This window comes from Anarhichas minor, unplaced genomic scaffold, assembly GCF_050575085.1.
Source record: "Anarhichas minor isolate MPS153535 unplaced genomic scaffold, ASM5057508v1 ptg000024l, whole genome shotgun sequence".
NCBI classification, from domain to species: Eukaryota; Metazoa; Chordata; class Actinopteri; order Perciformes; family Anarhichadidae; genus Anarhichas; species Anarhichas minor.
Window position 1 is genome coordinate 18,178,940 of NW_027466470.1, and position 23,849 is coordinate 18,202,788.

At 43.1% G+C, this 23,849-nt stretch overlaps 5 protein-coding genes across 5 annotated transcripts; all 5 read left to right on the plus strand.

Annotated features, from left to right (window-relative positions):
* The first annotated feature begins 2,968 nt into the window (after window positions 1-2,968).
* Window positions 2,969-5,154, plus strand: LOC142956572 (zona pellucida sperm-binding protein 3-like). The gene is made up of 9 exons (XM_076098227.1): window positions 2,969-3,057; window positions 3,157-3,323; window positions 3,404-3,492; window positions 3,576-3,664; window positions 3,753-3,933; window positions 4,008-4,113; window positions 4,199-4,284; window positions 4,394-4,485; window positions 4,564-5,154. Exons 1-9 carry the CDS (start codon window positions 2,991-2,993, stop codon window positions 4,626-4,628), a joined length of 942 nt encoding a protein of 313 aa, XP_075954342.1. The 5' UTR covers window positions 2,969-2,990; the 3' UTR covers window positions 4,629-5,154.
* A 3,659-nt stretch (window positions 5,155-8,813) lies between these two features.
* Window positions 8,814-10,972, plus strand: LOC142956593 (zona pellucida sperm-binding protein 3-like). Its single transcript, XM_076098251.1, has 9 exons — window positions 8,814-8,904; window positions 9,004-9,170; window positions 9,251-9,339; window positions 9,421-9,509; window positions 9,598-9,778; window positions 9,855-9,960; window positions 10,046-10,131; window positions 10,241-10,332; window positions 10,408-10,972. Exons 1-9 carry the CDS (start codon window positions 8,838-8,840, stop codon window positions 10,470-10,472), a joined length of 942 nt encoding a protein of 313 aa, XP_075954366.1. The 5' UTR covers window positions 8,814-8,837; the 3' UTR covers window positions 10,473-10,972.
* A 1,583-nt stretch (window positions 10,973-12,555) lies between these two features.
* LOC142956451 (zona pellucida sperm-binding protein 3-like) lies at window positions 12,556-14,693 on the plus strand. Its single transcript, XM_076098057.1, has 9 exons — window positions 12,556-12,622; window positions 12,706-12,890; window positions 12,964-13,067; window positions 13,149-13,240; window positions 13,318-13,498; window positions 13,589-13,694; window positions 13,787-13,875; window positions 14,298-14,389; window positions 14,491-14,693. The coding sequence occupies exons 1-9, from the start codon at window positions 12,556-12,558 to the stop codon at window positions 14,688-14,690; spliced, it is 1,116 nt and encodes a 371-aa protein (XP_075954172.1). The 3' UTR covers window positions 14,691-14,693.
* Window positions 14,694-15,913: 1,220 nt separating this feature from the next.
* On the plus strand, window positions 15,914-17,978 carry LOC142956452 (zona pellucida sperm-binding protein 3-like). Its single transcript, XM_076098058.1, has 9 exons — window positions 15,914-16,010; window positions 16,110-16,276; window positions 16,357-16,445; window positions 16,529-16,617; window positions 16,706-16,886; window positions 16,958-17,063; window positions 17,150-17,235; window positions 17,342-17,433; window positions 17,511-17,978. Exons 1-9 carry the CDS (start codon window positions 15,944-15,946, stop codon window positions 17,573-17,575), a joined length of 942 nt encoding a protein of 313 aa, XP_075954173.1. The 5' UTR covers window positions 15,914-15,943; the 3' UTR covers window positions 17,576-17,978.
* A 3,812-nt stretch (window positions 17,979-21,790) lies between these two features.
* Window positions 21,791-23,233, plus strand: LOC142956657 (zona pellucida sperm-binding protein 3-like). The gene is made up of 8 exons (XM_076098329.1): window positions 21,791-21,857; window positions 21,957-22,123; window positions 22,204-22,292; window positions 22,374-22,462; window positions 22,551-22,731; window positions 22,808-22,913; window positions 22,999-23,084; window positions 23,194-23,233. The coding sequence occupies exons 1-8, from the start codon at window positions 21,791-21,793 to the stop codon at window positions 23,231-23,233; spliced, it is 825 nt and encodes a 274-aa protein (XP_075954444.1).
* The last annotated feature ends 616 nt before the right edge of the window (window positions 23,234-23,849 follow it).

The window sequence follows — 23,849 nt, forward strand, 5'->3', positions numbered from 1 at the left end:
TCTGTGTGTGGGGGCTCTTGAAGCACTGACTCCAGCCGCAGTCCACTCCTTGTGAATCGCCCCCAAATTCTTAAATGGGCTTTGCCTCACAAGGCTGCGGTTATCCCTGTTACTTGTGCACCTTTTTCTAACATTTTTTCCTTCCACTCAACTTTCCATTAATATGCTTGGACACAGCACTCTGTGAACAGCCAGCTTCTTCAGCAATGACCTTTTGTGGCTTACCCTCCTTGTGGAGGGTGTCAATGACTGTCTTCTGGACAACTGTCTTGTCAGCAGTCTTCCCCATGATTGTGTAGCCTACTGAACCAGACAGACCATTTAAAGGCTCAGGAAACCTTTGCAGGTGTTTTGAGTTCATTTGCTGATTAGAGTGTGACACCATGTCACAATATTGAACTTATTCACAATATTCTACTTTTCTAAGATACTGAATTGTGGGTGTTCATTAGCTGTAACCCATAATCATCAAAATTAAAAGAAATAAACACTTGAAATATATTACCCTGTGTGTAATGAATCTATATAATATGAGTTTCACTTTTTGAATTGAATTACTGAAATAAATTAACTTTTTGATGATATTCTATGAGATGCACCTGTATCCAGACTTAAAATAAAAGTCACATAAGCTTAAACATGCAACACTATGACCTGATGTCCATGTGGTAAATGTCGTGGAGACGGTTCATGGCCTCTTCAACTCTCCGGGACCTCTTAACCAGCTTCTCGCTTCTGTATGGTAAGGTGTCCAGTTGCCAGAGTTTCTCGACCTGATTGAAGAGTTCAGTAGCCGGGGAGGTGGTGGCCAGGATAAGGTACTCCTGTTGGCGGCTACACTGTTGGAGAGACTTAACTGGCTCCTGCAGTGTCCAGCCGAGCCTGGTCTTCACTGGCGGGCCGAGACAAACAGGCTCAATAGGCGTAACGAGGTGTAGACAGTCTGAGCCTGTCAGGAGGAGCGGCTGGGCGTTAATGATGGGCTGCAGGGAGATCCTCTTGAGGTGCTTATATCTACGCTGAAGTCCCTTCACTGGATAAGAGTGTTAAGCTAGCTCACCTGCAGTGAAGGCCCTCTCAATGGTCAATGTCTTTGTTAGCTGACCATCTGGGAAGATCTTGAACGTCATTGCTGAGCCATGTAGCATCCTTTGGCCTTGACTCTCAGAGCGAACCTCCTGAATCCCGCGGTGTCCTCTGCTCAAATGGTGGGCTCCTCCATTAACTCTGCGATTTGCTGTAGTGACAGCTGGTGAGGCTGACCGTAGTGTTTGATCAGCGAGGATATGGTGTCCGAGTAGGGGTACAGGGAGTTGCTGTATAAGTCCGCTATCAGGAGGGCCTCTTCGAACTTGAGGTGATCGCAAAGCACTTCCTTGTATCCTCTTGAAGCTGCTGCAGCACAACTTTCACCGCAGGTGGGCACTGACATGACTGTGGCGTGCTCGAGTACACAGGCGCTGCGGCTCCTATGCGACTGGGAGACCTCTGAACTCAGCTGAGCGCTGAGGCCTAATGCTGTGCCCTCAAAAAACCCATTATGCCCTTTAAAACACTGGCCCTACATATAAAATCAACAGAGAGAATAGACATTGGAATTATTTTAATGGGAGCTACTTAGTGTGCAGATCTATTTCTATTCAACTCTGCTAGATAAACTAGTTCTCACACTGTTTACAGTGCATGCCACCAGCAGCATGGTTGCAGGCATGGTGGTAAAGAAAAATTGTTCCAGGTTATTTGGTTACCTTGCTTCATGGCCGTGATACATATTTAAATGTATGTGTGAAATGCGTTGCCTCATATTGTCTTATTTATGTGTAAAGAGAAAATATTTCCACAAAACGTGACACCTGCTAACGTGCAGCTGATGAAGCTTTACCCCATCAAAATGAGACGGGTCTGTATCATAAGTTCGGCTGCAGTCAAAAAGTCCAAAAATGACCTCCTAACGCCTATTCCTAACCACTTTTCCTGGACCTCTATGGAAACGTCATGGGGTTAAGGAAAAATGTAAAGGAGAATTCATGAGGAGTTAGGAAAAGACAACTGTGGTGTTTCCTGTCACTGACGTAGATCTGCCATAGTGAAACTACAACGGAGAAGGACTACAAAAAGCGCAACTAAAACATGTCCCCATGAAATCTGTTACTGTACTGCATGCAGGCTATATAAAGAACGTCTTTTCTGAGAGGCTGATTCACTCGTGGTGTGTGAAGGAGAGAAACCGGAGCTCCTTCCTTCCTGCTGCTGTCACACTTTACAATCAACACTGTTTCAGTAGAAACTGACAATTTACTCGTGCAATATCAATGAAACTGTTCAATATCAATATTTCCTTTCTGCAATAATGTAGATTCAACGGTTCGGTTATATTGTGCTTTTTACCAGTTTACTAATCTATCATAGGCCTAGCTTGTTTTGTGTTTTACTGATGGTTCTTGTTATTGAGAACGTGAATTTGTTCATTGACAATTTACAAAATGTACTTTCCATTTTATTTCTTATTCTTTAAAAAATAAATTTATTTGTTACATGTTTGAAGTAAATAAATACATATGAAATTAAACGTAAGGATTGTCACTGTCTATTCATATTCATCAACATGAATCCCATTACTTTTTGACTGTATGAGTATAATTGTTAAACCTGTGTAAGATAAGCATATCGTTTGTTTTCATGGACGGCCGAATGGTGCGTCACTTTAAATGTTTAAATGAAGCACCTTTCCTTAGCATTTAGAGGATTCAAACAGCTCTTTTCATGGCGGCCACTTAGATACTTCCGAGTCATTTCACTCAGTTGGGAACCTTCCTATGAGCAAAAAGGACTATTCGACCGCAGCCTTGCTTTCCAAGCTGCAATCAGCGTGATGGCCTCTGCACCTGAGGCTGTTGACACACACCAGGTGAAAGAGGGTTTCTTAATGAAAAGTGCCCCGGTAACAAGGACTTAAAAACCTCCACAGTGTCAGAGGCAGGCATCCAGTCATGATGGCTTTCTTTTGGCAACGTGCACTGCTTTTGAGCCTGGCCGCTGCCATGTCGGTATATGCAGGTAATACTGTAGCAAAATGGTGGACGAAGGTATGTGATTATCATTAACAAAAGCTGTTTGAGTAGAAGCTTGAGTTCTTTGTGTTGTGTCTTCTTCCAGACATGAAGCTGAAGTGCGGCCCAGATTTTGTGACGCTGGTGTGGACGGAGAGCAGATCCCAGGCTGATTTCTCACTCTTCCGTCTGGGTAACTGCTTCCCCACCAGCATCTCGGCCACCGAGGCTGTTTTCAGCGTGGATGTCAACGATTGTAACTTCAGGAGAATTGTGCGTAAAACATATATATTTACCTGCAAACTGAGTCCAGTGTATTTCCTGCAGCTTGGTGACATTTGTCTCTCTCGTAGGTAACTGGGGATCACTTGATGTACACCAATGATCTGACCTATAGTTCCTCTCCTGACTTCACTTACCCCGTTGCCTGTGCATATGAGAGGTGGGTGTTCATACTACAACAGTAGAGTGTTTGGTAAAATGGCAGCAGTTGCTTTACTCAATTGCTTTTGTTTTGTGTTGCAGGCCTAATAACTGGTACCCTCTGATTTATGAGCCAGTGTTCAGTACATACGGTCTAGGAGCTCTAGTGTTCCACATTGGACTCATGAATGGTGGGTGTAAAGCATGACCTCACTGGAAATGTCGGCTCTCACGGTGACTCTTGTAACGTAATGACTCCTCTCCTATTTACTCCTGTAGCTGACTTCTCAGGCCCTGCTGAATCCTCTACTTTTCCTCTGGGCTCCTTTATCCCAATCATGGCTAGCGTGTCTCAGATGACCCATCAGCCCTTGCTGCTGCTTCTTGAGGAATGCGTAGCGGCTACCACAGCGGAGCTGCAGCCTGAGAGCACTTTGTATCCGATAATCGCCAATAAGGGGTAATCTTGTGTCACCGCTTTTTTGTTGTTGTCCAGATATAAGATGTAACACTCTTCCGTTCTCAACCACACAGATGTCTTGTGGACAGTCTGGTATCACGCTCTAAATTCGAACAAAGGCAAAAATCATCTGAGATCCATCTATCCCTTCAAGCCTTTAGGTTTGGTCTCGGCGAACGGGTAACTATGATGTTGATTTTTAGATTCAGGGCTTTATTGTGAAAGCTGGAAGCTAACTGTGCCTTGCAACCTCACCACTCAACAGGTGTTTATCCACTGTAAACTTGTGGCTTGGGATCCCAACGGTATGGACAACACCAAGAAGGCCTGCCACTATGTCAAAGAGCATGGGTAAAAATGTCACTTAACTATTCACAATGTTTTCTGGGTTCAATCAGACTTGTATGATGGACTGCTTGAGAATAACTTTCTGACTCTCCTTCAATCCTCACGATCTCAGCTGGGAGCTGCTGGACAACTCTGCATACAGCAATCTCTGTGACTGCTGTGAATCTGACTGCAAGTCCAGGAGGATCAGGAGTACAGCATCAGGTATCTGCATGACTTCTGCTATATTAACGTGTCTGCTCTGATTTGTACTTAAACTTTTCTTTTTTTTTTTTTAAACAGGGAAGCACGGTGTGGTACAAAATGCTGTCCTTGGGCCACTTACCATCACTGATGTGAATTCCTGAAGTATTTTCAAGGTAATTTTACATTGCGCTATATATTCTATTAATCCTCAACAACTACTTAACCTTTTTTCTTTTTGTTCTCCAACAGGAACGGATCCATCCTGCACACTGGCGCCTTCAATCTGAATTGGATTTTTATTCTTGGGTCTTGTAAGCTTCTAAAAGCTTGATGCCTGTCTCTTTACAGTTCAGATCACAATGAAGTCATTAAAGATGTAACTATCTACTTGAAAGGGCTCCCATTATTAAGCTTGTGTGTAATTGGGTAAAAAAGCTTGTTCTTGGTGAAACTGCTTGAAATGCACATCTGGTCAGCAACTTCATATACAGTGAATGATCTCTGCTTCTTTTAGCAGGTCTCTTATGAATAAACTAAATTCCTGCGGAGATCTATTGAGGTTTTGTTGCTGTCATCACAACTCTTGGTAACGATCATAAAGTGCATCGCAATGAATCAGAATATCTAAGTTCATTTATTTCAGTAATTCAAAAAGTGAAACTCATAGATTCATCAGACACAGGGTGATATATTTCAAACGTTGTCTTTTGATTATGGCTTACAGCTAATGAGAACATTACATAAAACTAATTCAAACACGATTTTAATACAGAAATGTTAGTGTACGTATGCACTCAATACTTGGTCGGGGCTCCTTTTGCATCAATGGAGGTGATGAGCCTGTGGCACTGCTGTTATGGAAGCCCAGGTTGCTTTGATAGCGGCCTTCAGCTCGTCTGCATTGTTGGGTTTAGGTCAGGAGAGTTTGCTGGCCAATCAAGCAGTGATACTGTGGTCATTAAACCAGTTATTGGTACTTTTGGCAGTGTAGCAGGTGCCAAGTCCTGCTGGAAAATGAAATCCGCATCTTCATAAAGCTTGTCAGCAGAGGGAAGCATGAAGTGCTCTAAAATGTCCTGGTAGATGGCTACGCTGACTTTGGACTTAAAATAGTGGACCAACAGATGACATGGCTCCCCAAATCATCACTGACTGGAAACTTCAAGTAACTTGGATTGTGTGCCTCACCACCCTTCCTCCAGACTCTGGGACCTTGATTTCCAAATGAAATGCAAAATTTACTTTCATCTGAAAAGACGACTTTGGACCACTGAGCAACAGTCCTTTTTCTCCTTAGCCCAGGTAAGACGCTTCTGACGTGTCTGGTTCAGGAGTGGCTTGACAAGGAATGCGACAGTTGTAGCCCATGTCCTGGATACGTCTGTGTGTGGGGGCTCTTGAAGCACTGACTCCAGCCGCAGTCCACTCCTTGTGAATCGCCCCCAAATTCTTAAATGGGCTTTGCCTCACAAGGCTGCGGTTATCCCTGTTACTTGTGCACCTTTTTCTAACATTTTTTCCTTCCACTCAACTTTCCATTAATATGCTTGGACACAGCACTCTGTGAACAGCCAGCTTCTTCAGCAATGACCTTTTGTGGCTTACCCTCCTTGTGGAGGGTGTCAATGACTGTCTTCTGGACAACTGTCTTGTCAGCAGTCTTCCCCATGATTGTGTAGCCTACTGAACCAGACAGACCATTTAAAGGCTCAGGAAACCTTTGCAGGTGTTTTGAGTTCATTTGCTGATTAGAGTGTGACACCATGTCACAATATTGAACTTATTCACAATATTCTACTTTTCTAAGATACTGAATTGTGGGTGTTCATTAGCTGTAACCCATAATCATCAAAATTAAAAGAAATAAACACTTGAAATATATTACCCTGTGTGTAATGAATCTATATAATATGAGTTTCACTTTTTGAATTGAATTACTGAAATAAATTAACTTTTTGATGATATTCTATGAGATGCACCTGTATCCAGACTTAAAATAAAAGTCACATAAGCTTAAACATGCAACACTATGACCTGATGTCCATGTGGTAAATGTCGTGGAGACGGTTCATGGCCTCTTCAACTCTCCGGGACCTCTTAACCAGCTTCTCGCTTCTGTATGGTAAGGTGTCCAGTTGCCAGAGTTTCTCGACCTGATTGAAGAGTTCAGTAGCCGGGGAGGTGGTGGCCAGGATAAGGTACTCCTGTTGGCGGCTACACTGTTGGAGAGACTTAACTGGCTCCTGCAGTGTCCAGCCGAGCCTGGTCTTCACTGGCGGGCCGAGACAAACAGGCTCAATAGGCGTAACGAGGTGTAGACAGTCTGAGCCTGTCAGGAGGAGCGGCTGGGCGTTAATGATGGGCTGCAGGGAGATCCTCTTGAGGTGCTTATATCTACGCTGAAGTCCCTTCACTGGATAAGAGTGTTAAGCTAGCTCACCTGCAGTGAAGGCCCTCTCAATGGTCAATGTCTTTGTTAGCTGACCATCTGGGAAGATCTTGAACGTCATTGCTGAGCCATGTAGCATCCTTTGGCCTTGACTCTCAGAGCGAACCTCCTGAATCCCGCGGTGTCCTCTGCTCAAATGGTGGGCTCCTCCATTAACTCTGCGATTTGCTGTAGTGACAGCTGGTGAGGCTGACCGTAGTGTTTGATCAGCGAGGATATGGTGTCCGAGTAGGGGTACAGGGAGTTGCTGTATAAGTCCGCTATCAGGAGGGCCTCTTCGAACTTGAGGTGATCGCAAAGCACTTCCTTGTATCCTCTTGAAGCTGCTGCAGCACAACTTTCACCGCAGGTGGGCACTGACATGACTGTGGCGTGCTCGAGTACACAGGCGCTGCGGCTCCTATGCGACTGGGAGACCTCTGAACTCAGCTGAGCGCTGAGGCCTAATGCTGTGCCCTCAAAAAACCCATTATGCCCTTTAAAACACTGGCCCTACATATAAAATCAACAGAGAGAATAGACATTGGAATTATTTTAATGGGAGCTACTTAGTGTGCAGATCTATTTCTATTCAACTCTGCTAGATAAACTAGTTCTCACACTGTTTACAGTGCATGCCACCAGCAGCATGGTTGCAGGCATGGTGGTAAAGAAAAATTGTTCCAGGTTATTTGGTTACCTTGCTTCATGGCCGTGATACATATTTAAATGTATGTGTGAAATGCGTTGCCTCATATTGTCTTATTTATGTGTAAAGAGAAAATATTTCCACAAAACGTGACACCTGCTAACGTGCAGCTGATGAAGCTTTACCCCATCAAAATGAGACGGGTCTGTATCATAAGTTCGGCTGCAGTCAAAAAGTCCAAAAATGACCTCCTAACGCCTATTCCTAACCACTTTTCCTGGACCTCTATGGAAACGTCATGGGGTTAAGGAAAAATGTAAAGGAGAATTCATGAGGAGTTAGGAAAAGACAACTGTGGTGTTTCCTGTCACTGACGTAGATCTGCCATAGTGAAACTACAACGGAGAAGGACTACAAAAAGCGCAACTAAAACATGTCCCCATGAAATCTGTTACTGTACTGCATGCAGGCTATATAAAGAACGTCTTTTCTGAGAGGCTGATTCACTCGTGGTGTGTGAAGGAGAGAAACCGGAGCTCCTTCCTTCCTGCTGCTGTCACACTTTACAATCAACACTGTTTCAGTAGAAACTGACAATTTACTCGTGCAATATCAATGAAACTGTTCAATATCAATATTTCCTTTCTGCAATAATGTAGATTCAACGGTTCGGTTATATTGTGCTTTTTACCAGTTTACTAATCTATCATAGGCCTAGCTTGTTTTGTGTTTTACTGATGGTTCTTGTTATTGAGAACGTGAATTTGTTCATTGACAATTTACAAAATGTACTTTCCATTTTATTTCTTATTCTTTAAAAAATAAATTTATTTGTTACATGTTTGAAGTAAATAAATACATATGAAATTAAACGTAAGGATTGTCACTGTCTATTCATATTCATCAACATGAATCCCATTACTTTTTGACTGTATGAGTATAATTGTTAAACCTGTGTAAGATAAGCATATCGTTTGTTTTCATGGACGGCCGAATGGTGCGTCACTTTAAATGTTTAAATGAAGCACCTTTCCTTAGCATTTAGAGGATTCAAACAGCTCTTTTCATGGCGGCCACTTAGATACTTCCGAGTCATTTCACTCAGTTGGGAACCTTCCTATGAGCAAAAAGGACTATTCGACCGCAGCCTTGCTTTCCAAGCTGCAATCAGCGTGATGGCCTCTGCACCTGAGGCTGTTGACACACACCAGGTGAAAGAGGGTTTCTTAATGAAAAGTGCCCCGGTAACAAGGACTTAAAAACCTCCACAGTGTCAGAGGCAGGCATCCAGTCATGATGGCTTTCTTTTGGCAACGTGCACTGCTTTTGAGCCTGGCCGCTGCCATGTCGGTATATGCAGGTAATACTGTAGCAAAATGGTGGACGAAGGTATGTGATTATCATTAACAAAAGCTGTTTGAGTAGAAGCTTGAGTTCTTTGTGTTGTGTCTTCTTCCAGACATGAAGCTGAAGTGCGGCCCAGATTTTGTGACGCTGGTGTGGACGGAGAGCAGATCCCAGGCTGATTTCTCACTCTTCCGTCTGGGTAACTGCTTCCCCACCAGCATCTCGGCCACCGAGGCTGTTTTCAGCGTGGATGTCAACGATTGTAACTTCAGGAGAATTGTGCGTAAAACATATATATTTACCTGCAAACTGAGTCCAGTGTATTTCCTGCAGCTTGGTGACATTTGTCTCTCTCGTAGGTAACTGGGGATCACTTGATGTACACCAATGATCTGACCTATAGTTCCTCTCCTGACTTCACTTACCCCGTTGCCTGTGCATATGAGAGGTGGGTGTTCATACTACAACAGTAGAGTGTTTGGTAAAATGGCAGCAGTTGCTTTACTCAATTGCTTTTGTTGTGTTGCAGGCCTAATAACTGGTACCCTCTGATTTATGAGCCAGTGTTCAGTACATACGGTCTAGGAGCTCTAGTGTTCCACATTGGACTCATGAATGGTGGGTGTAAAGCATGACATCACTGGAAATGTCGGCTCTCACGGTGACTCTTGTAACGTAATGACTCCTCTCCTATTTACTCCTGTAGCTGACTTCTCAGGCCCTGCTGAATCCTCTACCTTTCCTCTGGGCTCCTTTATCCCAATCATGGCTAGCGTGTCTCAGATGACCCATCAGCCCTTGCTGCTGCTTCTTGAGGAATGCGTAGCGGCTACCACAGCGGAGCTGCAGCCTGAGAGCACTTTGTACCCGATAATCGCCAATAAGGGGTAATCTTGTGTCACCGCTTTTTTGTTGTTGTCCAGATATAAGATGTAACACTCTTTTCCGTTCTCAACCACACAGATGTCTTGTGGACAGTCTGGTATCGAGCTCTAAATTCGAACAAAGGCAAAAATCATCTGAGATCCATCTATCCCTTCAAGCCTTTAGGTTTGGTCTCGGCGAACGGGTAACTATAATGTTGATTTTTAGATTCAGGGCTTTATTGTGAAAGCTGGAAGCTAACTGTGCCTCGCAACCTCACCACTCAACAGGTGTTTATCCACTGTAAACTTGTGGCTTGGGATCCCAACGGTATGGACAACACCAAGAAGGCCTGCCACTATGTCAAAGAGCATGGGTAAAAATGTCACTTAACTATTCACAATGTTTTCTGGGTTCAATCAGACTTGTATGATGGACTGCTTGAGAATAACTTTCTGACTCTCCTTCAATCCTCACGATCTCAGCTGGGAGCTGCTGGACAACTCTGCATACAGCAATCTCTGTGACTGCTGTGAATCTGACTGCAAGTCCAGGAGGATCAGGAGTACAGCATCAGGTATCTGCGTGACTTCTGCTATATTAACGTGTCTGCTTTGATTTGTACTTAAACTTTTCTTTTTTTTTAAAACAGGGAAGCATGGTGTGGTACAAAATGCTGTCCTTGGGCCACTTACCATCACTGATGTGAATTCCTGAAGTATTTTCAAGGTAATTTTACATTGCGTTGTATATTCTATTTATCCTTAACAACTGCTTAACCCTTTTTCTTTGTTCTCCAACAGGAACGGATCCATCCTGCACACTGGCTCCTTCAATCTGAATTGGATTTTTATTCTTGTGTTTTGTAAGATTGTAAAAGCTTGATGCCTGTCTCTTTGCAGTTCAGATTGTAATGAAGCATTAAAGATGTAACTATCTACTTGAAAGGGCTCCCATTATTAAGCTTGAGTGTGTAATTGGGTAAAAAAAAAAGCATCTTGTTCTTGGTGAAACTGCTTGAAATGCACATCTGGTCAGCAACTTCATATACAGTGAATGATCTCTGCTTCTTTTAGCAGGTCTCTTACGAATAAACTAAATTCTTGCTGAGATCTATTGAGGTTTTGTTGCTGTGTCATCACAACTGTTGGGAATGATCATAAAATATACAGGTGCATCTCAATGAATCAGAATATCCTCGAAGTTTTATTTCAGAAATTCAAAAAGTGAAACTCATAGATTCATTAGATGCAGGGTGATATATTTCAAGTGTTCTCTTTTGATTATGGCTTACAGCTAATGAAAATTTGAATATTGCATAAAACTACTTCAAACAAGATTTTAATACAGAAATGTTAGTGTACGTATGCACTCAATACTTGGTCGGGGCTCCTTTTGCATCAATGGAGGTGATGAGCCTGTGGCACTGCTGTTATGGAAGCCCAGGTTGCTTTGATAGCGGCCTTCAGCTCGTCTGCATTGTTGGGTTTAGGTCAGGAGAGTTTGTTGGCCAATCCAGCACAGTGATACTGTGGTCATTAAACCAGGTACTTTGGGCGTGTAGCAGGTGCCAAGTCCTGCTGGAAAATGAAATCAGCATCTCCATTGTCAGCAGAGGGAAGCATGAAGTGCTCTAAAATGTCCTGGTAGACGGCTACGCTGACTTTGGATTTAAAACAGTGGACCAACAGATGACATGGCTCCCCAAATCAACTGTCCAGTCAGCAGTCTTCCCCATGATTGTGTCGCCTCTGAACCAGACGGACCATTTAAAGGCTCAGGAAACCTTTGCAGGTGTTTTGAGTTCATTGGCTGATTAGAGACACCATGAGTCACAATATTGAACTTATTCACAATATTCTACTTTTCTAAGATACTGAATTTTGGGTTTTCATTAGCTGTAACCCATAATCATCAAAATTAAAAGAAATAAATGCTTGAAATACATCACCCTGTGTGTAATGAATCTATATATGTGAACTGAAATAAATTAACTTTTTGATGATATTCTAATTCGTTGAGATGCACCTGTAGGTATCCAGACTTAAAATAAGTCACATAAGCTTAAACTTGTAACACTATGACCTGATGTCCATGTGGTAAATGTCATCCTGTGACCTCATAACGTCTCCTTATCGCTAGTATCCAACAATTGGTTGACTGTTTCGAGGCTGCCAATAAACTTTACATTTTGACCGTACAATTAAAGGGAGCTCCTGAATTGTTAATCTGAGGCGCAACAGTCTCATTTACCCTCAGATATAATAAGCTCGTCTGCATTGTTGGGTTTAGGTCAGGAGAGTTTGCTGGCCAATCAAGCACAGTGATACTGTGGTCATTAAACCAGGTATTGGTACTTTTGGCAGTGTGGGCAGGTGCCAAGTCCTGCTGGAAAATGAAATCAGCATTTCCATAAAGCTTGTCAGCAGAGGGAAGCATGAAGTGCTCTAAAATGTCCTGGTAGACGGCTGCGCTGACTTTGGACTTGATAAAACACAGTGCACCAACACTAGTCAAAACAAATACAGTAGAGTGAACAGAAATAAAATACAAATAAATGACAATTTGCCTCTCAAAGTGGAGGCGTAAACTAAAAGGAGTGCATAAATACATATTATTTTGAATTGCTTGGGTAAAATAGTTGATCAAGTTCCACCTCTGCATTTAGGAATTGTCTAAATGAATACTCTACAAAATAAATTGTAGAGTCGCCCTGCTCTCACACATGTTAATCATTCAGCTAATTGGACAGGGAGACTACAAATAGTGTCAGTTCCACTGAGCTTTGTATCATTCAGTCATGGGGACTCATCTCTACCTAGGTGTGATCATCTTGGCAGTTTTTGCAACAACTGTTGCCAATGCAGGTATTTGTTGCATGCGGTAATGTTTCAACCTTCTGTAAGTTGTTTGTGTACTGAAACTGGAACCATAAGTGGTTTGTTTGCAGAGATCAAAGTTGTCTGTGCGAAAGACTCGATAAAAATCACATGGAAGATCAACGCGGAGCTGGTGCCGTATGCAGCGCGTCTCTTCCTTGGAACCTGCATGGCCTCTGGTTTCAATGTCCTGCCCAGCGGAGAGGGCGAAGCAGAGTTCAACTACGGTTTTGCTGACTGCAAATTCAAAAGACAGGTAATGCAAAAGGTCCATTCAACTAAAATTCCTCTCAGCCTCTCGAGTATCTCAACAAGCTGTTTTTCTACAGATGAAAGGAAAAAATCTCTTCTATAGAAATGAGCTGACTTACCGGCCACAACCAAGGTCAAAACCGGCTGCCTATGTGTATCCCATCGAGTGTGTTTATAAAAGGTAGGAGGTATTTTTCAAGAATCAAAATTCCACTCTTAAAGCTGAAATGTGAGCTGAGAAAATGCTCCCGTTATATTTCAGACCCGCAGGATGGGTTCCACCTTTCCTGAACCCTGGTGCAGGTGTTTCTGAAGGCCGAGGCAGTCTAGTGTTCCACATGGCGCTGCTCAATGGTGAGTTCTTGCACTACCAAATGCAACATGGGCTTACTCAAGGGGACACTCTAAGCATTTTTATTTTTTCACTACAGATCAATTAACACATATATCAAAGACCAATGTTTTCACCCTGGGCTCCTTCATGCCAATATGGGCGGCAGTGGAGCAGAAGTCCCATCAACCCTTGTTGCTGCTCATGGAGGAATGCGTGGCGACCACTACACCAGAGCTGCTGTCTGGTAGCCAGGTTTACCCCATCATAAGCAATTATGGGTGGGTGTTCATGCACTGATTTGTCTTTCTATTGACTATTTTCCAGATGTGAAGTCTTATTGCTAATCAGCGACACTTTAATTTCTTCAGGTGTCTTCTAGATAGCAAGAGGGGAAACTCCAAGTTCCTCCCTCGCTACCAGTCGTCTGCTCTCACCCTTCTCCTGCAGGCCTTCCAGTTACGGTTTGGAAATGAGGTGAGAGGGGGAACTGCCATAAGGAATATTAAATGATTTTTATTTAGTTTTGTCATGTCATGTTTAGTTTTTGACTGTCATGTGCTCCTCAGGTGTACATTCATTGTAAACTGATTGCATGGGATCCCGAAGTTCTTGATGATGGCAAGAAAGCCTGCCATTACAAGAAGGAAAGTGAGAGGTAATGACTGAGAACAGTTAGAAATTTGGAAAACCTGTTTATTTGCTTTCTTGCTGAGAGTTCAAAGACTATACCAAGGATGTCATGCGCGCCAAGTATGCATCTTGAGCCAGGAGGAGGTTGGCTTATCTTACATGAACATCAAACAATGCAACTAAAAAGTTAAATAAACGTATCTCTAAAAAAACAACTACCTATCGTAGATTGTCAAATAATTGTAAATATTTCAGTCTACAAATATTTCTATTCTAACTTCTTGCACAAGGTTTCCTTAATTAAAAGAAATGCCAGTTAAAATTAACATGACCTGTTAATGACTTGTATTTTTATTTGACCAAAAAGTCAATGTAATGGCTTTTGTGCTTTACAAAATTGTATTAACATGGTGATGCAATGCCTCTCTACAATTGCTCCTTTTCCAGCTGGGAACTACTCGATGACTCCTCTAAGAGCTCTGTCTGTAGCTGCTGTGACTCAACCTGCAAGCCCCGCACCAAAAGAGGACTTGAATGGAGTATTACTTCTCTGCTAACATGGGTGTTTTCATCTTTTTTTTTTTTTTTTTTTTTTTTTTCTCAATGAAGTCATAATCTTTATTTTATTGTTTCCTCTCAGAAACTAACGGCTTTAGTCACCATTCTGTGTTGGGACCCCTGATCATAGTGGATCCGTCTGACTCGAAGGCCAACAACGTGTCTGTTCCTGCAGCTTACTCTCAGGTTCATGGTCTTTGTTCTGAAACTGGAGGTTTGGTTAAACTCACTTTAAACCGGACCAAAGCTCTCAACTTGTTCTCAACAGGAGGCCCAGTCTAAGCTGACGGAGACTCCATGATCGTGCTCGACTGAAGCAGATGACCTCAGCCTCCTAACTAACGTGACATCAGCTTTACATGATCTCAACTTGAACTGTTTGCAGATTGTTGGAATTGTCAAATGTTGTACATCCAGCTTAAACTCTGTATACAAATAAACCAAGTGTAAACTCCTCAAACTATTGTTGTTTTTTGGCTGTGTCATCACCACTCCAGGGAAATAAAATATAGGTATCCAGACTTAATATAAAAGTCACATAAGCTTAAACATGCAACACTAGGTCCTGATGTCAATGTGTTAAATGTCATCCTGTAAACTCATAACGTCTCCTTGATTATCACTATCGAACAATTGTTTGGCTGTTTCGAGGCAACTAACTTCGAATTGGCTTTTAAATTTGATATATAGATATAATGTGGTCTTCAGATCCATCTTTATAGGCCATGAGATTTAGAGGATCTAGCCCCTGATTTGGGAAATGGCTATCCTGACAGGATACCTCCTATTTTTCCTCAAGCTCTTTAACTATTATGACATCTGATATAATACAGTAAGGCTGCATTGCCACAGATTATATATACAAAACAAAGTGATCCAACTCTATATAATTGTCGGTCTGATTTCTTTTTATTAATTCTTATTAAAAATAACTAGATTTTGGCCAGTTTAGCCTGCAGGGGTTTTCTTACTCTGGCTGTTGCTGAGGCTTTAATTACAGGCTGGCTACTCGGCTACAATCACCAAGTGTGCATCTGCTAGCATGCTCGCCTGCATGCAGGGATTTTCTTACAATATAGATTGAAATTCCTTTAATGGGAGCTACTTGGTGTGCAGATCTATTTGTTTTCAACTCTGCTATATACTAGTTCTCACTGTTAACAGTGCATGCCACCTGCAGCATGGTTGCAGGGATGGTGGTAAATAAATTGTTTCAGGTTATTTGGCTACCTCCCTTCATGGCCGTGATACATATTTAAATGTATGAAATGCGTCACCTCATATTGTCTCTTTTTATGTGTAAAAATAAAATATTTCCACAAATCGTGACACCTGCTAACGTGCAGCTGATCAAGCTTTACCCCGTCAAAATGAAACGGGTCTGTGTCATGATCTGCTTTCCAAGCTGCAATCAGTGTGATGGCCTCTGCACCTGAGGCTGTTGACACACACCAGGTGAAAGAGGGTTTCTTAATGAAAAGTGCCCCGGTAACAAGGACTTAAAAACCTCCAGTGTCAGAGGCAGGCATCCAGTCATGATGGCTTTCTTTTGGCAACGTGCACTGCTTTTGAGCCTGGCTGTTGCCATGTCGGTATATGCAGGTAATATTGTAGCAAAATGGTGGACGAAGGTATGTGATTATCATTAACAAAAGCTGTTTGAGTAGCAACTTGAGTTCTTTGTGTTGTGTCTTCTTCCAGACATGAAGCTGAAGTGCGGCCCAGATTTTGTGACGCTGGTGTGGACGGAGAGCAGATCCCAGGCTGATTTCTCGCTCTTCCGTCTGGGTAACTGCTTCCCCACCAGCATCTCGGCCACCGAGGCTGTTTTCAGCGTGGATGTCAATGATTGTAACTTCAGGAGAATTGTGAGTAAAACATATATATTTACCTGCAAACTGAGTCCAGTGTATTTCCTGCAGCTTGGTGACATTTGTCTCTCTCGTAGGTAACTGGGGATCACTTGATGTACACCAATGATCTGACCTATAGTTCCTCTCCTGACTTCACTTACCCCGTTGCCTGTGCATATGAGAGGTGGGTGTTCATACTACAACAGTAGAGTGTTTGGTAAAATGGCAGCAGTTGCTTTACTCAATTGCTTTTGTTTTGTGTTGCAGGCCTAATAACTGGTACCCTCTGATTTATGAGGCAGTGTTCAGTACATACGGTCTAGGAGCTCTAGTGTTCCACATTGGACTCATGAATGGTGGGTGTAAAGCATGACATCACTGGAAATGTCGGCTCTCACGGTGACTCTTGTAACGTAATGACTCCTCTCCTATTTACTCCTGTAGCTGACTTCTCAGGCCCTGCTGAATCCTCTACCTTTCCTCTGGGCTCCTTTATCCCAATCATGGCTAGCGTGTCTCAGATGACCCATCAGCCCTTGCTGCTGCTTCTTGAGGAATGCGTAGCGGCTACCACAGCGGAGCTGCAGCCTGAGAGCACTTTGTATCCGATAATCGCCAATAAGGGGTAATCTTGTGTCACCGCTTTTTTGTTGTCCAGATATAAGATGTAACACACTTCCGTTCTCAACCACACAGATGTCTTGTGGACAGTCTGGTATCGAGCTCTAAATTCGAACAAAGGCAAAAATCATCTGAGATCCATCTATCCCTTCAAGCCTTTAGGTTTGGTCTCGGCGAACGGGTAACTATGATGTTGATTTTTTAGATTCAGGGCTTTATTGTGAAAGCTGGATGCTAACTGTGCCTCGCAACCTCACCACTCAACAGGTGTTTATCCACTGTAAACTTGTGGCTTGGGATCCCAACGGTATGGACAACACCAAGAAGGCCTGCCACTATGTCAAAGAGCATGGGTAAAAATGTCACTTAACTATTCACAATGTTTTCTGGGTTCAATCAGACTTGTATGATGGACTGCTTGAGAATAACTTTCTGACTCTCCAATCCTCACGATCTCAGCTGGGAGCTGCTGGACAACTCTGCATACAGCAATCTCTGTGACTGCTGTGAATCTGACTGCAAGTCCAGGAGGATCAGGAGTACAGCATCAGGTATCTGCGTGACTTCTGCTATATTAACGTGTCTGCTCTGATTTGTACTTAAACTTTTCTTTTTTTTTTTTAAACAGGGAAGCACGGTGTGGTACAAAATGCTGTCCTTGGGCCACTTACCATCACTGATGTGAATTCCTGAAGTATTTTCAAGGTAATTTTACATTGCGCTATATATTCTATTAATCCTCAACAACTACTTAACCTTTTTTCTTTTTGTTCTCCAACAGGAACGGATCCATCCTGCACACTGGCGCCTTCAATCTGAATTGGATTTTTATTCTTGGGTCTTGTAAGCTTCTAAAAGCTTGATGCCTGTCTCTTTACAGTTCAGATCACAATGAAGTCATTAAAGATGTAACTATCTACTTGAAAGGGCTCCCATTATTAAGCTTGTGTGTAATTGGGTAAAAAAGCTTGTTCTTGGTGAAACTGCTTGAAATGCACATCTGGTCAGCAACTTCATATACAGTGAATGATCTCTGCTTCTTTTAGCAGGTCTCTTATGAATAAACTAAATTCCTGCGGAGATCTATTGAGGTTTTGTTGCTGTCATCACAACTCTTGGTAACGATCATAAAGTGCATCGCAACGAATCAGAATATCTAAGTTCATTTATTTCAGTAATTCAAAAAGTGAAACTCATAGATTCATCAGACACAGGGTGATATATTTCAAACGTTGTCTTTTGATTATGGCTTACAGCTAATGAGAACATTACATAAAACTAATTCAAACACGATTTTAATACAGAAATGTTAGTGTACGTATGCACTCAATACTTGGTCGGGGCTCCTTTTGCATCAATGGAGGTGATGAGCCTGTGGCGCTGCTGTTATGGAAGCCCAGGTTGCTTTGATAGCGGCCTTCAGCTCGTCTGCATTGTTGGGTTTAGGTCAGGAGAGTTTGCTGGCCAATCAAGCACAGTGATACTGTGGTCATTAAACCAGTTATTGGTACTTTTGGCAGTGTAGCAGGTGCCAAGTCCTGCTGGAAAATGAAATCTGCATCTTCATAAAGCTTGTCAGCAGAGGGAAGCATGAAGTGCTCTAAAATGTCCTGGTAGATGGCTACGCTGACTTTGGACTTAAAATAGTGGACCAACAGATGACATGGCTCCCCAAATCATCACTGACTGGAAACTTCAAGTAACTTGGATTGTGTGCCTCACCACCCTTCCTCCAGACTCTGGGACCTTGATTTCCAAATGAAATGCAAAATTTACTTTCATCTGAAAAGACGACTTTGGACCACTGAGCAACAGTCCTTTTTCTCCTTAGCCCAGGTAAGACGCTTCTGACGTGTCTGGTTCAGGAGTGGCTTGACAAGGAATGCGACAGTTGTAGCCCATGTCCTGGATACGTCTGTGTGTGGGGGGGGGCTCTTGAAGCACTGACTCCAGCCGCAGTCCACTCCTTGTGAATCGCCCCCAAATTCTTAAATGGGCTTTGCCTCACAAGGCTGCGGTTATCCCTGTTACTTGTGCACCTTTTTCTAACATTTTTTCCTTCCACTCAACTTTCCATTAATATGCTTGGACACAGCACTCTGTGAACAGCCAGCTTCTTCAGCAATGACCTTTTGTGGCTTACCCTCCTTGTGGAGGGTGTCAATGACTGTCTTCTGGACAACTGTCTTGTCAGCAGTCTTCCCCATGATTGTGTAGCCTACTGAACCAGACAGACCATTTAAAGGCTCAGGAAACCTTTGCAGGTGTTTTGAGTTCATTTGCTGATTAGAGTGTGACACCATGTCACAATATTGAACTTATTCACAATATTCTACTTTTCTAAGATACTGAATTGTGGGTGTTCATTAGCTGTAACCCATAATCATCAAAATTAAAAGAAATAAACACTTGAAATATATTACCCTGTGTGTAATGAATCTATATAATATGAGTTTCACTTTTTGAATTGAATTACTGAAATAAATTAACTTTTTGATGATATTCTATGAGATGCACCTGTATCCAGACTTAAAATAAAAGTCACATAAGCTTAAACATGCAACACTATGACCTGATGTCCATGTGGTAAATGTCGTGGAGACGGTTCATGGCCTCTTCAACTCTCCGGGACCTCTTAACCAGCTTCTCGCTTCTGTATGGTAAGGTGTCCAGTTGCCAGAGTTTCTCGACCTGATTGAAGAGTTCAGTAGCCGGGGAGGTGGTGGCCAGGATAAGGTACTCCTGTTGGCGGCTACACTGTTGGAGAGACTTAACTGGCTCCTGCAGTGTCCAGCCGAGCCTGGTCTTCACTGGCGGGCCGAGACAAACAGGCTCAATAGGCGTAACGAGGTGTAGACAGTCTGAGCCTGTCAGGAGGAGCGGCTGGGCGTTAATGATGGGCTGCAGGGAGATCCTCTTGAGGTGCTTATATCTACGCTGAAGTCCCTTCACTGGATAAGAGTGTTAAGCTAGCTCACCTGCAGTGAAGGCCCTCTCAATGGTCAATGTCTTTGTTAGCTGACCATCTGGGAAGATCTTGAACGTCATTGCTGAGCCATGTAGCATCCTTTGGCCTTGACTCTCAGAGCGAACCTCCTGAATCCCGCGGTGTCCTCTGCTCAAATGGTGGGCTCCTCCATTAACTCTGCGATTTGCTGTAGTGACAGCTGGTGAGGCTGACCGTAGTGTTTGATCAGCGAGGATATGGTGTCCGAGTAGGGGTACAGGGAGTTGCTGTATAAGTCCGCTATCAGGAGGGCCTCTTCGAACTTGAGGTGATCGCAAAGCACTTCCTTGTATCCTCTTGAAGCTGCTGCAGCACAACTTTCACCGCAGGTGGGCACTGACATGACTGTGGCGTGCTCGAGTACACAGGCGCTGCGGCTCCTATGCGACTGGGAGACCTCTGAACTCAGCTGAGCGCTGAGGCCTAATGCTGTGCCCTCAAAAAACCCATTATGCCCTTTAAAACACTGGCCCTACATATAAAATCAACAGAGAGAATAGACATTGGAATTATTTTAATGGGAGCTACTTAGTGTGCAGATCTATTTCTATTCAACTCTGCTAGATAAACTAGTTCTCACACTGTTTACAGTGCATGCCACCAGCAGCATGGTTGCAGGCATGGTGGTAAAGAAAAATTGTTCCAGGTTATTTGGTTACCTTGCTTCATGGCCGTGATACATATTTAAATGTATGTGTGAAATGCGTTGCCTCATATTGTCTTATTTATGTGTAAAGAGAAAATATTTCCACAAAACGTGACACCTGCTAACGTGCAGCTGATGAAGCTTTACCCCATCAAAATGAGACGGGTCTGTATCATAAGTTCGGCTGCAGTCAAAAAGTCCAAAAATGACCTCCTAACGCCTATTCTTAACCACTTTTCCTGGACCTCTATGGAAACGTCATGGGGTTAAGGAAAAATGTAAAGGAGAATTCATGAGGAGTTAGGAAAAGACAACTGTGGTGTTTCCTGTCACTGACGTAGATCTGCCATAGTGAAACTACAACGGAGAAGGACTACAAAAAGCGCAACTAAAACATGTCCCCATGAAATCTGTTACTGTACTGCATGCAGGCTATATAAAGAACGTCTTTTCTGAGAGGCTGATTCACTCGTGGTGTGTGAAGGAGAGAAACCGGAGCTCCTTCCTTCCTGCTGCTGTCACACTTTACAATCAACACTGTTTCAGTAGAAACTGACAATTTACTCGTGCAATATCAATGAAACTGTTCAATATCAATATTTCCTTTCTGCAATAATGTAGATTCAACGGTTCGGTTATATTGTGCTTTTTACCAGTTTACTAATCTATCATAGGCCTAGCTTGTTTTGTGTTTTACTGATGGTTCTTGTTATTGAGAACGTGAATTTGTTCATTGACAATTTACAAAATGTACTTTCCATTTTATTTCTTATTCTTTAAAAAATAAATTTATTTGTTACATGTTTGAAGTAAATAAATACATATGAAATTAAACGTAAGGATTGTCACTGTCTATTCATATTCATCAACATGAATCCCATTACTTTTTGACTGTATGAGTATAATTGTTAAACCTGTGTAAGATAAGCATATCGTTTGTTTTCATGGACGGCCGAATGGTGCGTCACTTTAAATGTTTAAATGAAGCACCTTTCCTTCGCATTTAGAGGATTCAAACAGCTCTTTTCATGGCGGCCACTTAGATACTTCCGAGTCATTTCACTCAGTTGGGAACCTTCCTATGAGCAAAAAGGACTATTCGACCGCAGCCTTGCTTTCCAAGCTGCAATCAGTGTGATGGCCTCTGCACCTGAGGCTGTTGACACACACCAGGTGAAAGAGGGTTTCTTAATGAAAAGTGCCCCGGTAACAAGGACTTAAAAACCTCCACAGTGTCAGAGGCAGGCATCCAGTCATGATGGCTTTCTTTTGGCAACGTGCACTGCTTTTGAGCCTGGTCGCTGCCATGTCGGTATATGCAGGTAATACTGTAGCAAAATGGTGGACGAAGGTATGTGATTATCATTAACAAAAGCTGTTTGAGTAGAAGCTTGAGTTCTTTGTGTTGTGTCTTCTTCCAGACATGAAGCTGAAGTGCGGCCCAGATTTTGTGACGCTGGTGTGGACGGAGAGCAGGTCCCAGGCTGATTTCTCGCTCTTCCGTCTGGGTAACTGCTTCCCCACCAGCATCTCGGCCACCGAGGCTGTTTTCAGCGTGGATGTCAACGATTGTAACTTCAGGAGAATTGTGCGTAAAACATATATATTTACCTGCAAACTGAGTCCAGTGTATTTCCTGCAGCTTGGTGACATTTGTCTCTCTCGTAGGTAACTGGGGATCACTTGATGTACACCAATGATCTGACCTATAGTTCCTCTCCTGACTTCACTTACCCCGTTGCCTGTGCATATGAGAGGTGGGTGTTCATACTACAACAGTAGAGTGTTTGGTAAAATGGCAGCAGTTGCTTTACTCAATTGCTTTTGTTGTGTTGCAGGCCTAATAACTGGTACCCTCTGATTTATGAGCCAGTGTTCAGTACATACGGTCTAGGAGCTCTAGTGTTCCACATTGGACTCATGAATGGTGGGTGTAAAGCATGACATCACTGGAAATGTCGGCTCTCACGGTGACTCTTGTAACGTAATGACTCCTCTCCTATTTACTCCTGTAGCTGACTTCTCAGGCCCTGCTGAATCCTCTACCTTTCCTCTGGGCTCCTTTATCCCAATCATGGCTAGCGTGTCTCAGATGACCCATCAGCCCTTGCTGCTGCTTCTTGAGGAATGCGTAGCGGCTACCACAGCGGAGCTGCAGCCTGAGAGCACTTTGTACCCGATAATCGCCAATAAGGGGTAATCTTGTGTCACCGCTTTTTTGTTGTTGTCCAGATATAAGATGTAACACTCTTTTCCGTTCTCAACCACACAGATGTCTTGTGGACAGTCTGGTATCACGCTCTAAATTCGAACAAAGGCAAAAATCATCTGAGATCCATCTATCCCTTCAAGCCTTTAGGTTTGGTCTCGGCGAACGGGTAACTATAATGTTGATTTTTAGATTCAGGGCTTTATTGTGAAAGCTGGAAGCTAACTGTGCCTCGCAACCTCACCACTCAACAGGTGTTTATCCACTGTAAACTTGTGGCTTGGGATCCCAACGGTATGGACAACACCAAGAAGGCCTGCCACTATGTCAAAGAGCATGGGTAAAAATGTCACTTAACTATTCACAATGTTTTCTGGGTTTAATCAGACTTGTATGATGGACTGCTTGAGAATAACTTTCTGACTCTCCTTCAATCCTCACGATCTCAGCTGGGAGCTGCTGGACAACTCTGCATACAGCAATCTCTGACTGCTGTGAATCTGACTGCAAGTCCAGGAGGATCAGGAGTACAGCATCAGGTATCTGCGTGACTTCTGCTATATTAACGTGTCTGCTTTGATTTGTACTTAAACTTTTCTTTTTTTTTAAAACAGGGAAGCATGGTGTGGTACAAAATGCTGTCCTTGGGCCACTTACCATCACTGATGTGAATTCCTGAAGTAAATACAATGCAGGAAACGTAAATGCAGGAAATACACTGGACTCAGTTTGCAGGTAAATATATATGTTTTACGCACAATTCTCCTGAAGTTACAATCGTTGACATCCACGCTGAAAACAGCCTCGGTGGCCGAGATGCTGGTGGGGAAGCAGTTACCCAGACGGAAGAGTGAGAAATCAGCCTGGGATCTGCTCTCCGTCCACACCAGCGTCACAAAATCTGGGCCGCACTTCAGCTTCATGTCTGGAAGAAGACACAACACAAAGAACTCAAGCTTCTACTCAAACAGCTTTTGTTAATGATAATCACATACCTTCGTCCACCATTTTGCTACAGTATTACCTGCATATACCGACATGGCAGCGGCCAGGCTCAAAAGCAGTGCACGTTGCCAAAAGAAAGCCATCATGACTGGATGCCTGC